The sequence below is a fragment of the Buteo buteo genome, chromosome 5 (genome assembly GCF_964188355.1).
Source record: "Buteo buteo chromosome 5, bButBut1.hap1.1, whole genome shotgun sequence".
NCBI classification, from domain to species: Eukaryota; Metazoa; Chordata; class Aves; order Accipitriformes; family Accipitridae; genus Buteo; species Buteo buteo.
The window spans coordinates 11639203-11656975 of record NC_134175.1 but is presented as its reverse complement, the minus strand read 5'-3'; the positions used below and the strand labels follow the sequence as shown (position 1 = coordinate 11656975).

At 49.4% G+C, this 17773-nt stretch overlaps 1 protein-coding gene across 1 annotated transcript; it reads left to right on the top strand.

Moving 5' to 3' along the window:
• Nucleotides 1–374: 374 nt before the first annotated feature.
• ASB1 (ankyrin repeat and SOCS box containing 1) lies at nt 375–17057 on the top strand. Its single transcript, XM_075027816.1, is given in 8 exon segments — nt 375–443; nt 445–570; nt 573–621; nt 624–663; nt 833–979; nt 2980–3282; nt 7774–8159; nt 10079–17057. Coding segments are annotated over 8 exon segments (1254 nt in total). The 3' UTR covers nt 10213–17057.
• The last annotated feature ends 716 nt before the right edge of the window (nt 17058–17773 follow it).

The following is a 17773-nucleotide window of genomic DNA, read 5'->3' as shown; positions in this document are numbered from 1 at the left end:
GATACGATGGCGTTAAAGCCTTCTCTGCAGCTTTTAGCTGTGGCAAACCTTGGTCTAGCCTAAGGAAAGCAAAACGCTGCTCTCCACCAGCTTTCAAAACGCTTGGTATCCCTCCCGCAGAGGTGCAGGTGGCGGCCGTGAGGCTGCTGCAGGGAGTGGGGGCAGCGCTGTAAAGCACCAGCTCCATTTCTGCCCGTTGCTGGAAGAAGGAGCCCCCAGGCCCCTTTACCCGCCACCGAGCTCTGCCGGCGTAAGGGCTCGGGCTCGGGGCGCTGAGGGCCGCCGCCGGGAGAGCCGGGCCGGGCCGGGCCGGGCCGGGCCGCCCTAGCCTGCCTCCCGCTGAGGTGCCGCGGCGGGGCGGGTCTGAAGGAGGAATGGCTCCGGCCTTCCTGCCGGCTCCCGCGCTGCCGGAGCGGAGGCGAACCGCCCTCCTCCCGCCGGCGAAAAAACCACCTTAACGCGGAGGCAGGAAGCCGCCGGGCCGGCAGGCACCAATCAGGCCGGCCCGGGGAGCGGAGGGCGGCGGCGGCGGCCGCTGCTGCCGGCGGGGGAGGGAGGCCGAGCCGAGCCGAGCCGAGCCGGCCCGGCGGGGCGAGGGGCAGATGGCGGAGGGCGGCCCCCCCGGCGGCGGGGACCCGCCCGCCGCCTCAGGCGGGCAGGCAGGTAACGTGGGGCGGGGGGGAGCGGCGCTGCGGGCCCGCTCCGTGGCAGGGGCTTCTTTCGGGCTCGCCGTCTGCGGGAGGGGACGGGCCAGCCCCCGCCCCGGGCCAGGGCTCAACCCGGCTTCCCCCCCCTCCCCGCCCCGCTCCGCTCCGCTCCGCTCTCTCTCCAGCGCAGGTCGTAACCTGAAGGAGTGGCTGCGGGAGCAGTTCTGCGACCACCCCATCGAGCACTGCGAGGACACCCGCCTGCACGACGCGGCCTACGTGGGGGACCTGCCCACCCTCAAGAGCTTGCTGCAAGAGGAGAGCTTCCAAAGGTGAGGGGGGGCCGGGGGGGGCCTTTCTCGCACCCCACCCTGCCCGCACCCTCAGCGCTGCCTTTGGAGACCCTGACGGGGACAAGGGGGAGACCAGGTGCGAGGTCCCGCTCCCAGGATTTCGGCTAATGACGACCCTGGGGCTGCTCGCCCCGCGCCGTTCCCACAGCTTGCTCCTTTTGGAGACACCCAACCCCTTCTCCTTCTGTTTTTACGGGAGAACTGTCAGGTTGGGAATATGCTCCGCTCGCCCCCACCCCGCCCCCCCAGGTCATCCCACCGTGGTCTCCCAGGAGGCAAATCTCAAGCCCGTTCGCGAGCGTGCGGCGGCCGAGCACGGGCTCTTTTCAGATCAGGGCAGAAATGTAATACCGTGAAAATAGGAGCCTACGTATAATGGGGAAAACATACAAAAGGGATTACAGTCGAATATAAACCTGAAACACCCAATGTTACAAGATCTGCCCAGTGCTAAGTCTGTGACCGTGGGGACAGTTAATTAATTTTCCTGCACCGTGGAGAAAACTGCTTAGAGTGCAAAATGTCTCCCAGCCTCAAAAAAAGTGGCCTTTCAGCAAAAAATGACAATGAGCCAGCCCCTCTTTCTGCCACCTGGGCAGCTGGGGCTCTTTGGACCCTTGGTCTGAGATTTTTGCCTTATTTTTCTGCCACGCCATGTGGGAGCCCTTTGGCAGCAGGGCCAGGCATCCTTCCTTGCAGGATAAAGCAAAGTTTGGTGGGAGGAGGAGGGCTGGACCCATACCACCGCAGCAGGTGGTGGAGTGAGCAGAGAAGTGACTTCTTTGAATTTGGGGGTTGGTATGGCGTGGACATCCCCAAATCTCCAAGGTTAAAGGGAGCACTTTTATCATAAGACTTGACAGCTGAGGGCGTGATGTGGGGTTTATACTACTCCTCTTCCTAAAACATGGTTGAAAAAAAATATTGTGGCATTGCTTTCCTAGCAGACTCTGTAAATGCACTGTATAAAAACTGCTTTGTCCTGTACCAGTTACGCGGGCCTGCATGGAGTGAGCTAGAAGAGCAAATCCACTGCTACGCTGGCTAAAGAGCACTTTTGCCAGCCTACATTGGCCTTAAAGAAATCCTTTCCTCTCTGCGTGTTCCTGCTAAAACAGTACCCGCAGTGATTTGCAGAGAGTGAGTGAGGTCTGGACGTTTATGAGATTTGTAGGGTTAACCTGAGGTCTGGATGAGCAAGACAACTAATACAGGTTATTTCAGAGGGGGTCTAAGCAGCTGCCAGCCAGAGCCATCTCTTTCAATAAATTGGAAAAGGCTCTTAGGCCAGTACAGCCATCCACCAAGGAAGCTAATGGCCTACTTAGGCTGTTCAGTGCAGGGTGGCTGCACCTCCCAAGCTTACTCCTTGCTGGCAGGGCTGGCTGAGTTTCCCTGGATTTGTGTTTATGTCATCCCATGGTACCTGGCTGAGTGTGGATGTTGCCAGTGGTGTGATACAGATGTACGCCTGCATTTCCATACGTTGCTCCCCTCCTCCCGTGTCCTCTTGCTGTTTCCCTGCTGCTTTCCTGACTTTCTGCCCCCTTTGGAGCAGCTTGAATTAAATGGTTGTCTTCCCCAGCTTGGTCACCACTGATCTGGGACATCTCCCTGTAAAAAGGGAGTAGGGAGTTTTTTATTTTTTTATTGGTAATTTTGATTATGTTTTGAGGCAGGGTTTGTCCCTCACTGTGCGTATGTGCAGCTCCTGACACAGCAGAGCTGCGATAAAGCCCATCTTCCAGGCGCTACTCTGTTACATGCTGTAGTCTCTGGCTACCCACCTGCAGTGCCTAGTCAGGTTATTGGCAGGAGCTTTTCAGGGCTGCTATGAAGTGCAGAAAATGGGGAGGAAAAGCTTCAAGCGAGCTGTTAGGGCTCTCCCAGCATCCTCCTCTGGGGCTGGGGTAGGTGGGATGGTGCAAGGTGGCAGGAGGCCCTCTCTGACCCCATGCTTTTCCCCCCTCCGATGCCAGCCGGATCAACGAGAAGTCCGTGTGGTGCTGCGGCTGGCTGCCCTGCACACCGCTGCGCATCGCTGCCACCGCCGGCCACGGCCCCTGCGTCGACTTCCTCCTCCGCAAAGGGGCCGAGATCGACCTGGTGGATGTGAAGGGGCAGACCGCCCTCTATGTGGCCGTGGTCAACGGGCACCTCGAGTGTGCCAAGATCCTTCTGGAAGCTGGGGCTGACCCCAACGGCAGCCGGCACCACCGCAGCACCCCTGTCTACCATGCGGCGCGTGTGGGCCGGGCAGATATCCTCCGGGAGCTGATCAGGTGAGAGCTCAGGTGCGGGCTGGATGTGGTCCTTATGAGGAAAGGGGTGGCTCTACCTCCCTCTCTTCCTTCCTTGGGATCATTGCCCCCATGGGGCTCAGAGCATCCGTTCCCTCCTCGCATGCCCAGTGCCTCCACAGGCCTGGTGATGCTGGCCAAGAGGTGGACAGGAGAGAGGGTGGAGAGGTGCCCAAAGGGACATCCTTGTATTCCCCATCGCTTGGGCCTGGCAACAGGTCTGTGCCCTGCTGTGTGACTCCCATGCCTGTTCTCTTAAGACAAAGCCCAAGGGAGGAGTCTCCGTTTCTGAGCTTACCATCCATTATTCAGTCAGATCCAAATCTTAAAAAGTATGTTCCTTCCCACCTCCATCTTGACTGCCAGCTCCCTGCCCCTGGCTGAATTTATGAGTGAGGTGGATCCCACAACGAACCAAAAATTGGAAACACATCTCTCCTTTGCTTAGCTCTGCTGCTCTGACCATTTTCTGTCCTCAGGAGGAGAGGTGCTTGTCACTGGCACTGACTGTTCTTGACTGCCTGGTGTTTGCCCATCACTGGGACACCCTCTGTGGCATCCGATTCAGTCTCCCCTTGCCCAGACACCTGATGCACAGCTCCATTGAAGGGGTGGCATCTCTGGGGCAGGGTATGATGGCCATCACGATGAGGTGATGAACAGTAACCTTAGCTGGGTGGTGGGTGACTGGTGACCTCCTATCCCTCAGGAAACTTCCTCTGCAGCACCAGCAGTGAGTGGGCTCAAGGTCTAGCAGTAGGCTGTGCAAACTTGAGTTTCTTTCTCTGTTGTGTGCCTTGATACTTCCTTCCTTCTAAATTGGAAAGTTTTTGTATAAGGGACTATGCTGAGCAACTATATGGGCTGTTGATGCCAAATAATAAGGGATCATAAGGGGAAAATACAGGTTGTAGAAAGAAGTAGTAAAAGAGAAGAATGTGTATTTGGATTCACACAGAAATGCTCTCCAAGGAATCCCTCCAATGACCACAAATGCTAGAAAATAACAAGCAAAAGGATTTTAAAAGAAAAATTTCAAAATACTTGGAGTTTTTCTCCTTTCCTTTTTGCTTGTGGGGAAGTTAATTTTCATACAAGTGCAGCTTTAAGGAAGCTAGCAAGTAGAAAGAAGGGGAGCTGATCCCCCCTCCTTGCTTCTTTCTCAGCAAGCTGAGAGAAGGATATCCCCGTCGCCACGTGCTTGTTGGTACAGGGTTCAGCTCACATGCTGCATTCCCAAGAATCTCCCCTGATATATCCGCTAAGGCAGGGTGAAATGTAGCAAATAGTATTTCAGCAGCACATGGATAGCTGATGCATTGATTTATGTGTCTACTCCTTGGGATGCCTTGCCAGCAATATTGAAAGCAAGATTTTGGAAAACTTTCAGGATTAAAAATTAACTGGAATTTGTCCAGTATCTTTTTATTAGATAATGTCTCTCCCAAGGCTGCTAAGCTAATACCAAATTGTCAGATTGCCCAAAATTTCAAATATCTCAGAGTACAGATTTCACAGGTCTGTTCAGAATCACTTATTTTAAAATGCAGTCTTACGTTACAAAGCTCACTCAGAGATTTTGAAAACGTTGATCTAAAGGATTTGGCAGGGGGAATGTACTGAGGAGGACACTTTTACTGAGATATAAGGAAACATTTCAGCTTGTTCAGCTCGAGAGGGCCTCAGTGTCTGTCAGTGTCCTGAAGAGAAAGCCCAACCCAGTCAGGCTTGCTGCAGGTGTCTAAACATCACCTGGTTCTTTTTTTTTAATCATATGGTAGCACAATCAGGATTCCTGAATACTACTACAAATGCTGAACCAGCTAACCAAGCAATAAGTGAAATTGTATCCATTAATAGTAAATACACACATAGCTATGGAATGGTGATCCATTTTATAAGACGGCTGGTGGAAATATTTATGGTTATATTGCCAGGGTGTAGATTACTTTCCTAACAGCTTGTGATGTGATCATGCTGCGATGGGATCGGACTGTTGCACTGTATTTGCAGTGTAACTGAGGGCTGACCCAGCGTATTAAGGATGAGAAGATTCTTTTGTCACACTAGAACGGTGAAAAGCAGATCTGACAAATTAACCTGATGCCTCAGGTGCATGCCCAACTGCGATAAAAGTAGAATTTTGTATTTTGCTTTGAACTGGGGGTTTCTACTGAGAATTTTGATGACAACAATGGAAAAAAAGGGACTGAAATGAAGGGATACCTGCTGTGTGGTCAGGATCACGGCCATAGGAGGCATTGGCCCTACAACAGCCCTACAAAAGTCCCACAGCAGCACAGATGCCTCTATCCAAATGCTTGTGTAGTCTGATTTTAAGAGGTTTATCTACAGGGAACATGTGCAATTGCCTGTGGAGAACAGACACCTTTTCTTGTTTTGCACACTGTGCTCCAACATAGGTGAAGTGATGCAGATTCAGCAAAGTGCTGTGGAAGTCCCCAAAAGATGGGAATGTCCCCTTAGTGCACAGTGATCCTTGGGCCAGCTGCCTGGCCTGGAAAGCAAAGCTTAGTCATGTGGCTGGTGCGAGGACCAGCTTGCACTTGGCAATGTTGTTACTGCTTAGCTCCATCCTTTTCTTGCATTTTTCCACCCCACCAGTCTCCTGAGATCTCAGGCAAGATGTTCATGCTTGGGAGATCTTGTGCATTGGGGTAAAAATACACTGCATGCCATCGTTTCCTCGGCCCTTGTTCTGTGTGTGCTTAATTTAAATGAGACCATTCCCATCCTCAGAATTGAAGCATTTCGTTAAGTATTTGCTGGATAAGGACCAGCCCTTACTGGGTTCAGCAAGAGCTGTGCTTGCCTTGAGGCAGGTTTTGTCCCCAGGTGGTTTCCTTACTTGTTTTATTAACTGCAGAGAGGGATATAATGCTATCTAGGAAGATAGAAAAATCTAGTTCTCTGAATGCTCAGTTTGCAATTTTGGGAGGGGGACTGGCAAGTGAGGGAACCTTTTATCCCTCTGTGGAGAGAAGGGACAGGGCTTTGCAGCATCTGCAGTGCTGCAGTTAAAACCAGCTACTCCTCAGGAGATTGCGTTGTCTTTCTCCTTCTTCCCATCCAAGATGCATGTGAAGTAAATGGAGTTAGTGTCCCCACTGCTTGGGTGTTACCCAGCCTGGGGAAAATAAATGCTTATTTCTGCCATCTCTTCTTTCCGCAGCATTGCCATTTTTCAAATTTTATGCTTTTCCAGAGAGTGACACTTGGCTTTTTTGCTCCCATTTATTTGGCCGCATTCTTCACTTCCTACAAAAAAAAGAGAAGAACCAAAGCCAATAAGCCTTGTTTTCTGCTCGTTCACAACTTAGTGCCATCTGTACTTACCGAAAAGAAGTATGCTGCAGGCACTGCTTCTGTTTCATGACGATGCTGATGTCCATTGAGCAGGGCTTTAGCCTGCTTGCATGCCTTCTCTGCGCCACAGCAAGCCCGAGCCCGCTTTACTCTGGCTGCAGGGCTCATGAAGCAGTTGGGACACCATGGCACCATGCGGCGAAGACGTGAGGTACAGGTTTCTCTGTGGGGTAGGGTGAGGCAGGAGCCAGTTGCAAAAGGCTTGAGAGGTTTGCTGCTGCAGCTCTTGGAGGTCTTCCCTTCAGTGTCTGGAGTGCTGGCCAGTGAACTGTAATCTCTTGTGCGGTATCTATTATAATATATAGCCTGCAAATGGAGCTGTGCAGGATGGATGGGGAGAGCGGAAGGTCTGACACAATTATTTTGTGTTTTTCCAGTTTCCTGCATGCTCAGAGTTGGCGGGTATATCCCTTCAGCTGAGCTGAATACTAGGGAAAAGGCCTCTTTTTGACTCCCTGAGGGGATCTCTGATGGGATTTCAACCACCCCAGCTCCTTCGGGAGCAGGATTTTGTCATATATGTTTTGCTGTTGAGCACAGATTTCCATTTCCATTTCCCTGCTGTTTGTGACAGTCAGATCAGTTGCCTGTATTGCTTTTTGGCCTGTTTCATCCTGGTGGGGAAGTTATTTCACTGCATCTCTTCAACTGAGTCATTTGGAAACATCCCGGCTCCCCAGCCAGCTCATTAGCATCCAGCATTACATGGTGCTGGCTCAGGGCTGAGCCATCCCTTGTGCCAAGGCCATGCTTGGCACATCCTTCAGGAGGGCAAGGAAAGATGTTCCTCAGCTGCTCCTCCTCTCTCTGAAGCCTGGGTTGTTGCGGGCAGAGAAACAGCTTTGCTTCTTGAAGATCAGACCATGCTGGATACGGCATCCTCACTCAGAAGCCTCGCCAGGTCCATCTGAGGGTAGGTATAGGCGGTTCTTGGGTGGTGGGCCCCAGAGGTACCAAAGACAGGCAGGGTGCTCACCCTCCGGGTGTCCTTCAGCCTCATCCCCTGCCATTTTGTCACCCTGGGCTGCGGTTGTGGTGCTGTTGCCCCTGTTTACAAACCTCTGCTCTTCTCGCTCCCCCACCCAGGTATGGCGCAGACGTGGATGTGAATCACCACCTCGCTTCCCGGGTCCCCAGTCTCTCTCTGCGGCCCCTCACCACGCTGGTGGTCTGCCCGCTGTACATCAGCGCTGCCTACCACAACCTCCAGTGCTTCCGGCTGCTGCTCCAGGCTGGAGCCAACCCAGATTTTAACTGCTGTGGGCCCATCAACATCCAAGGCTTCTCCCGGGGCTCCCCGGTCTGTGTGATGGATGCTGTCCTGCGGCATGGCTGTGAGGCGGCGTTCGTCCACCTCTTGATTGACTTTGGAGCCGATCTGAACCTGGTGAAAGTGGAGGCCTTGGGAGTTGAATCCACGGGAAGGGTCAAAGTCAACCCTGAGGCTCTGCAGGTGTTCAAAGAAGCAAGGGGTAAGTGGCTTTGACTTACTGAAGTAGCACTGGTTTTATCTAGCTCTGGATTCAGGAGAACTCTTTGGAGAGTTTATTTGGTAGTTAGGAGCTGTTAGGGTGGGCGTTACCATCCTCTTTTGGATCTCTTTGTTCAAGTGCCTTCAGCCAAGTGCAAAAAGATCACGTAAACAGGTTATACCTAACTTAAAAGTGTAAAGCAATTCTAACAAACAAAAAAGATAACTGGGATTTAACAAGCTGTTAAGCTAAGCATTAATGACTTCACCACCCCTGATATAGCTCCCAAAGAGCTGTTGCTGGCCAGGCAGGCATCAGGCAGGAGAGGACTGTGGGCCTGGCCTCCGCGGCTCTCTGGCTCAGATCCTTAGTGTTGCCGAGCTGCTGCCTGCCTCCAGCTCTGTCAACACTGATGACTCAACCTAAAGACTTCCCCATAAACCTCCGGCTAGACTCCCGTTTTTCTCCTCTTGCATTTTGGACGTTCACGTGGTGTTTTCCCTCTTGAGTTCTTCCGCTACCAATGATGCCTATCTCAGCAGCCCAACCTCTGTCTGTAACTTGACCTTTCTTATCTTTCTCCCAGCTCTTTGCCATTGCCTAACCATGTCGTCAGCAGCCTGAGGCAAGGTTTAGGCAGTGGGGTCCTATCAGACCTGGGCGTTGGATATGCCGACCACAGGTGGATTATGGCATATCCAGTGAGATCCAGTTCTCCAAAGCCATGCAGATGTGCACTCACTGTTCTTGAGTGACCGTGTGCTCTGCAGGGTGGCCCAGGGAGGGACCCAAGAGACAGTTGTAATCTGGACAGGCTACTTGGGAAGTAAAGCCACAAATGGTGGTAGCAAGTGGCAGGAGGGAGTTCAGGTGGTGGTGGAAAAAGGTGGGAAAAAGCTGGCTTTTTAAATTTAACATCCTCTGGGAAGCAAGTAAGTTACAAAAGAAGTAAACCAGAGCCTCAGACCTGAACATGCCTAAATTTACCTGCTATTTCTTTCTTTTTATAACAAAAGCAACATCAATACAGTGCGCACCCTTGTTCCAGCAAGGGCAGCACCTCGTAAAACCACCAGGCTCAGCTGGCGAAGGCCAGGGCTTTGCACCAGGGTCGGAAGTGGGGTTTCCCTCTTGAACTCCAGAGAAATTCAAAAGGGATTCAGGATGTGGGATACAACCACCAGCCCCCACCCAAAGTTATTGAGCTTTGCACGTGCCTGGTTTTTAAGCCTGCCTGGACTTCTGCTGAGAAGAGTTGCACGTAAGGTGGAGCAGGTGGTTTCCATTAAGCCTGGGTTTAGGAGGCAAACGGGACTCCTCAGGTAGAGCATGCAGGATAATGGAGCGGTGCCTTGGAGGTCCAGTTCCTGAATCAACATGGACACCACCATCCTCTTGTCCGTGTGCTGGAAGAGCTCTCCATGAACGCAAAAGAACCCTTCAGAAGAAAGTAGGGATAAGGCCTGAGGTGGTCATCAATGGTGTTGTTTCCCAAGGGGTGATTTAGAGCAAAAAATAAGGTCCGCATAATTTTAAAATGATCCGAACAGTATAAAGCCTCTCACAGCCTCCCCTAGTGTGGATTTGGCAGTGATCTCTTGAACCCTGTCATGCAGGGACTGCCTACATGGTCACAACCCCATGCAGTCTCCAGCTTGCCCTTCCAAACTGCCTGTGTGACAGCTGTCGTTGCTCCAAGTCTTTGGCCAAAAGGTTTGACCTCCTGACAGGGAGGATTTGTGCATGCTCAGCTCTCCTGCGCTGCCTTTGTGTTGCTGTGCAGGACGTGGCCTCGGCGTTTGGAAGGGGTAAACGGCTCCTCAGCTGTCAGCCAGAGCTCAGCACAATTTACGCGCTGTTATCCCTCTCTCTTCCTCTCTCTGTCCCTCAATAGTTTTTCTCTGCTTTCTTCATTGCAGGCCGCACCCGGAGCCTCTTGTCTCTCTGCCGCATAGCTGTACGAAGAATACTTGGCAAATCTCGTCTGGATCTGATCCATATCCTTCCAATCCCAGACCCCATTAAACAATTTTTACTTCACGAACACAGTTAAAGGGCAACTGGCTGCTTTCCGGGACAGTTTGATTTGGTAAATGAGTGTGCTGATAAAGCCAGGTGCCAATCCTATCCCTTCCCCCACAGTGAAATACTGTATTGCTCATGGAGTGCACATAATTCCCTGCCCCTGTGATTTTCCTCTCCAAATTTAGGGTGCAGTGATTTTGTGTGTCTTATTCTTAAGTTACCAGTTATCTAACTGGTGATCTCTTGTTTGCAACTGGTTGGGCATTGAGGCCGGTAAGTGTGTGTGGCTGTTACATGAGCAAATACAATATATCCTATAGCTGTTAGCATATGTCTGTTTGTTATGACTCTACCTCTGTTATTGATCTGTGTTACACACACCCTGGGTCTCAGTGGCACTTCTGCGTGGGGAAAGTGTCCGTAGTTAAGCCTTTCCTCTTCCTATAGCGTACAAGGGAGTCTCTCCTTGCATTGGTAAGGGTTTTACAACAGCACTCTTCTCTTTCTGCCGCCAGTACCTGGCCTTTCTCTTCCGTATGAAGTTTGTGATTGCTGCTGTAAAAGTGGGTGTGTTTTCTTCTGTCCTCTTCTGGTGTGAAATGCATCCAAGTTTCCTGTCCAGTGCTGTGTGTTACTTGGGAAATTGTATCCGTGTCTCTACGTGCTGCAAGGTAGCTGCTGACTTGGCTTTCTTTGTGTAGAGGCCCCATCGCACAGATGGGAGAGTAGCAGAATATGTAATCCTATCCTGTCTGAGTCATTTCTACAGAGCACCAGATCTGCTGTGGCAGCTTGGCTCTCCCTCCAGCACTGTAATGGACAAGGCAGGGGCTGGCTGGTCTTCCTCCCGACTGCTTGGGACTGGGTCAAGTCTTGTGACCACTGCCATAGCATGAATGAGAAAACATGGAGAGAAGAGGAAAAGGTAGTTTCACCTCTGGAAACTGATAGCTACACAGCCTGTTGTGGGGATGTGATCCCTATGGTTCAGTCACCACTGCAGTCGTGGTGGGACAAGGACTGCGATACTCAGATGAAGCCAGCACGTGAACCTGAAAGGTTTCTAGGGTACTTTTTGGAAAAGCAATGGCTAAATTTATCTTCTGTTCACTGTAAAATGGGTTTGAATATTTGAAGTGACCAGGAGCAACAAGTGGAGGGGTTGCTAAATTAAACTGTTGTGTTGCTGTGCTGGATGGTGGTTGATGCAATGCCTGTGAATATATCTGTGTGATTATGAAGAAAAAGACACCAAAATGATCTCTAGACTGCCTGCTTGCATTATTGCAGTGATTATGATGTTATTGAAGGCCCGGTAAAATAGCTGACAATGAAGTAGTCACATAGTAATAGGAAGTTCCTGCTTACCTTTTACTCTGTATTCCACAGTGGCAGTATGACCACAGAAAACCCTCGCAGATCCACTTAACAGGTCTTTTTGTTTGCATACTGCTTCTACCAGCATTGTGGAAAAGGGAGAAGAAAGGACTTTTTGTCTTTTCTTGAAGAGTTAGGAGGTGATGTGCTTCTAAACGCAATGTTGCATCCAGCAGCCTGGGCTCCTTTGATTTCCAGTGCCTCTACATTACTGTTTACCTTCATGTCACAAGCTCACAGAAGAGTGTCATTCTGCAGTGAGTCGACAGCCTTTCATTGGGATCTCAGGGTCAGCCAGCTCCTTAATGGTAGCAACGTAGTCATTGTATAGGAAACATTGTCAAAAGAGCAACTTTAGAAGGACAGAGATGATGGTCCCTCAGGATCTTGGGTAAAAACTCAGGTAATGTTGGTACTTGCTTTTATTTTACTGATTCAAGTTCTTTCTAGTCCCTGTGTTGTAAGTTGGATTTTTTTGGACAACTTTTCTTTATCACATATTCTTCCCATGCTCATGGAGTTGGCGAGGGTATGTTTTCAGATGTGATCCTAAAGATGTTGGGGATTTATTTATTGTATGGTATTAGTGCCTAGGGACCTGTTGTTGAGAGCTGAGTTCAGCATGGGATGGCAAGGACAGTAAGACAGCCCCTCTTGGGAATGGGATCTAGCTCTGGTCGCTTTCTCCTTGACCCGCTGCAGTAACAGGGAAGTGGGGTTGTTTAAGCTGCCTTGCAGTTCAGTTTCAAATGCCTTTGGCTGACAGCCCTGGCTATCCTGCCACTATAGGAGCAGATCCTCAAGGCTGCCCCATGGACTTGCCCCATAGGTCTTGACACTAGTTACCAAATGTTCTTCTTCCAGAGGCATTAATGCAAAATCACAGTTCCGTTTCTGTTCCTCCCACTATGGGTTGTATTTAGGGTGGAGTTCAATAAGCAACAACGGACTTTCTTGTATGTTTTATTATCTGCTGAAGAACACGTGCCTTTCTAAGATGCTTTCAGAGAAGGAGGAAGGGCAGGAAAAATGCAGTCTTTGATTGTTTCCTGTTATTTCAATTCCATGGCCAGGCCTGGAAGGTCCGGCTGGCCCCTTACATTGCTCTACTCGCTGATTTTAGGATAAGTGGCACAATTTGCACTGCTGAGAACAGGCTAAAATGTGGTGGTTACACTCAGTGCTCAGATACCAAAGCAAAGGATACTTTCAAAACCCTCATCAGGTGAGATATAATGGCAAGGATATGTAGCTGTAGGCATGCTTTCAAGGTGAGAAGGCAGCAGTTTTGCACTGTTTCCTTTTCAGGCTTGCAGATGGTTTAGGTTTTCACCATGCTGGAGGCCAGGGCAGCCCATAAGCTTGTTGCCTGAGAGTTGTGCGCTTGCTTTATAGAAGTGTTAACATGCCTGAAAGATGCAAACAGGTTGTAAAGCCTCTTGTCACCTTGCCGGTGGAACCATAATGTTTTGCAGGAGCACAGGCCGAACATATTCTCTAGCTCCAGTGTATAGAGGCAGAAAATGAGGTAGATTGTCTTGAGAAAATGCCATGGCAGCAGCTTCTTTGGGTTGGCTTTTTTCCCCTTGATTTTTACTTGTTTGTGCAGTTTTGCAAACTGGTCATCCATTAGTGCCTTTTGGGTGAAGGTGGTAGGATGGACATGGAAGGCTCCAGGACATGCTCCGGGAGAGCTGGCTCCACCTGGAATGAGCTGTGGTGAAACGCCGTGGTGTGAATGATGGAGGGTGGCCCAAAGAAATGTGGAGAATTTAGTTGTTAACTCAGTGCCTGATGTAACTCAAGTATATAGTTAAAGCTAAGCTTCTGCAGATGACCTGTTACAATTTTAATTATAGGTGCTTCAGTATTTGGTTTGTTGACTGTTGTGCCCTTGCCTGGACACTGACCTGCAGTGTGTTTATGGATAGCCAGCCAGTGGCACCCTGACCAGTCCAGCAACTGTGCTCCCTCCCAGCACCGTAACTCCCATGTGAGTGAAATTGCAAAGAGCACCCTCTTCCCATGCACCGAGTCAATACCTGGTACTGATATGATTCCTTTGTAGGTCCCACTGGTAAGCTCAAGCCATACTGGGAGTGGGGACTTTGACCTCCCTGTGTATGGGTAGTTCTTTTGACCTCAAGCTTGAAGGACTACATGAGTCTTCCAATCCAACCAATGTGGAGTCCAAAGGATTCCCCTGACCATGGATATCTCCAGCCCCTGATCCACAGGTCAAAGGATGGTTCTCCCAACCCAGTAGCAAACAAGCTTGAAGTTCGTCAATCACTTGGACATTTGCAGAATCAAAGCTTTGAAGTGCAGGAGACATTTTGCCTGGACTACCCATCCAACTCTGATCTTAACTGAGGGACTGTGCCTCCTTGCAGAGGTCTCGGTGTTAAACCTGGATGGTCTTTCTTTTGGCTTGAGGGCTTGAAGGGAGTCCAACTCAGGGGGACAACTCGCATAATATTAAGCTGTAAGTGCAAAGATTACTGTTAGAGTAAGTCCCTGTGGACATTGGTTGCTGAAGCTTTGCCTAAGTGAAGTGGTTTAATACGCAGACTTAGAAGGTCTGGAATTTTCATTGTAGAGAGATAATAATGAATCTCAAAATAGATTCATGATATTCATATACCACAGTGTCCTATACTGTAGGGCCAAAACCTATAGCCTCTGGCTGTCCCTGTCCTTTTAAATCCCAGAAACAGCAGTCTTCCAATATGAAATCTGAGTAATATGTGCATATTCTGTATATTCACACTATATAAGCAGCATTTATTTTTGCCTTAACTGGGACTTTACCATTTCCTCCTATGTAGCAGAGCATTCTCTTTTGTAAAGGTCTTTTTATCATGTTGTTGATGGGACATGCTCAATTAACATGAATAACAAATGAGCATCATAAAGTCATGGGTGGGAAATTAAACATTTCTGCAGTGTACCTCCCCTGTATTGAAGAATGCCTATTATACTTGTGCATTATATATAAAGTGTGCATTGTGTGGCCTTGCTATAAGCATGGGTGGGATGGGATAACAAGATTTGAGAAATGGTTAAAGAACCAAAACAGATCTGGAATAAGCAAAGCAGATCCAAAGCAGTCTTTCATGTGGGCTTTCTTCTTGTCTTTGTTGCTATAGGGGATTTCCAGAGCACGAAATGGTGGTACCCAAATGTAATTTCCTGCTTTTTGGGAGTTTTGCAAAAGGCAGAAGAACAGCATCTGTTGGGTCGAAGTGGTTTTTTTTTTGGTTTTCTTTTTTTCCCCCCATCCCCAAAGTTCAGTAAAGCACTTTTTAAACCAGAACTGGCCTTTGAGGTACAGTAGCTCTTTAGCCCTTCCTGTTTCAGTGAAGAAAGCAGTGTAAGAACCTGCCCAGGACAGAGTAGAGGTGACAGAGTCCCACTTCACGAAGTGCTCATCAGTGGTCTGTTGGCTTTGCCCAGGGTAAAATGATTGTGCACAGCAGCAAGATCAGATCTGAGAGCAGATAGGAGGTATCTGTGGTGGGCCTGGATCCATGTGTAACTGAATAAAGATGTTCTAGTGCAAGAGCGTGGCTGTCTGCTTAATTATTTGCTTCGCCATGGGAAGGAGGGGTACAGCTCTCTAGCAAAGAGCAGGGACGGGATTTGCAAAAGCCTGAATCCTGCTCTGTAGCTGACTTCTCTGCATTGTTTTGTAGCCACTGGAGGGGGCCGGAGAACCGTGCTGCCTGCAAGGGGCTTGCAGGCAAGCAGGCAGGGACTGGGCAGTGGTTTCCTGCACGGTTGCCAGCTCCCACCTTGCCACCCCTGGACAATTTTCAGGAGGGATATGGTAGACAAATCAAAATGTAAACCATGGTGAATGTGCAGACGAGGCTCCCCCTCCTCTGGAGCCTCTCCTCACCCCTTCAAATCCCTTTTCCAAGCTTGCACGTACTCTCAGCGGTGCTGGCCTGCCCTTTCCTCAGGGTGCTGTGGCAGGTTGTGGCTGTGCAAGGTGGCTGCTGTCACCCACTGCTGCTTAGAGCAGCCCAAAGCTCTTGGCTTTCCACCTGGTCCTTCAAAACAGATTAAAGAGGGCCCTTTAGACCTCTTATTTCTGCTCCTGCTTTCTTTGTACCCAGCTCTGGAAATGCAGCTCCTCGCTTTGTCCTGACATGAAAGTACTTTGAAATCGATGTAATTCTTCAAAATATTTTGATTCTTATAACTTAGCTTTTTTCCCAGCGTTTTCATTGGACAGCTCAGTACAAGCTTAAGCTGCGAGCACTTCTGATGGTTGCTCTGTTCTTCCTAGGGGTTAGCAGATGTGCACGTTCTGTCTGCAACACCTGGACAATTTGTGTTCTTTAGCTCGGGTGGTAAAAAGAGCATTTTGGGTACCTGAGGAATTAGTCTCTATAGCTATCTCCAGTCAAGGGCACAATCCCTTTTTTAGGATTCCTGCTATTTTTGCTTGGGAGATGTTTGTCTGAGCTGGTGCCAGCATTCCCTCTAAAAGCAAAAAGAGAGTTTTTCCTAAATTGGAAGAAAATGATCAAATGGTTTGGAATTACGGTGATTAAAACCAAAGCAAAACAAGCCCTAATTTGAAATTCTATCATCTCCAGCCTCAATAGTCTGCCTTCTGCCTCCTAGCGAATCTGCCCCCAGGCTTGTGCAGTAGTCACCCCATCTTGGTACCCACAACCTTGCTGGGTGGGGGGGTCAGCGATAGCATCTCTGTGGTGCAGCTTAGAAGGAACAGGAGATTTATCCTCAACTGGGAGAGATCTGTGTGTCTGAGCTGCAAACCTCGGGACAATAAACATGGAATTGTTTAAAAGGCTGCTAGAGTCCAGCCGTGATTTTGCATGCTATTAACCTGTCCCCTTTTGGTTCTCTTTCTGGAGTAGACAGGCTGGGGTTTCTGGTCACTTCTCACTGAATTTCATGTATGGCTGAGGAGAAGAGCTCATGGGTGAGTCTGTCTTTGGTTTATGTAACGGCATTGCAACATTTTCCTTATGACTCATGCTTATTAATCTTATCTTAAGATCTAATGCGGAGTTCCCTTTCCTGCAGCAGCAAGGAAGAGAAGAGATTTTGCCTTGCACTGTGTGATGCTCAAATATTTGCTCTGAGCTATGAGAACCGACCAAGACTGCAGTAAATCTCAGGCAGTCTCAAAGCATTTCCTCTAGCATGCGTTACTTCCACTCCCCCAGCCGCTGCTGGGGAAGCCCCTAGTTGTTTAACATTTTGTTGTTGTTGTTCCCCCCTATCAGCTCCTTCAGGCTTGCCTTCCCTCCCAAATGAGCTCTCTGTCCCCTGCAAGTTGCAACCTGGAAGAAAAATGAGAGATCTGTGGCTCACCTGTGGTGTGCCTGAGAGACAGGGCAACACGTGAGGTGCCTGGCTCCTGCACCCATGCCAGCCCTGCGCAGAGAAAAGGAGGCTGCAGCCCCCCAAGACCGTAGTTGCACTGCGGAGCTCATTAACCCATCTCCAGGTACATGCGTTTCCCGCTGCTTTCATCACTTTTTTTCCCCCGATGCATATGTACAAGCCTGACTTGTACTGTTCTGTTTTGCACTTTTTTAAACTTTTTTTATTGTTGTTGTTTATGCTTCAGAGACAAATGAAATCTGCTTTTGTTTACTGGAAAGTATGCTTTATTTTCCCATCATCGAGCATCTGGTGTTTGTAAAATGCATGATGACTCTTTCCAACAGAAAATCAGCCAGCTTGAGCGTGCCTGGCCAGGAGCTCACATGTGCCACGATCTTTATCCTAAAAAGGTACTTAAAAGTCCAAACCAAGAAAGTGCCAGCCAAACACGCTGCACAATGGTGAAAATCTACAGGTAAAATACTGGAAATTCATATTTCCTATCAAATGTATGTTTAGCAAAAGCTGTGAGTTACCGCGAGGCTCAAGTAAGCCTTTGCCTAAAAGCTTCGTGCAAGAAGGGAGCAGTGGCAGGTGATGTGTACCTGTGAGCCCCAGGAACAAGCATCTCCAAATATTTTCGTAGGATGCTTCTGTCACTAGGAAGTCAGCGAGAAAGATAAACTCAAGATGTTTAAGATGGAGTAGGACGACTGTTGTCGTTGATTAATGGCTTCGTCCGTCCCCCAGAAGGTAGCAGGATGATGTACGATCTGAACACGGTCCACTCCCTGTGGCACAGGCTTTCTATAAGCTTTCCAAACATACCAGGGTGAGGTGATGCT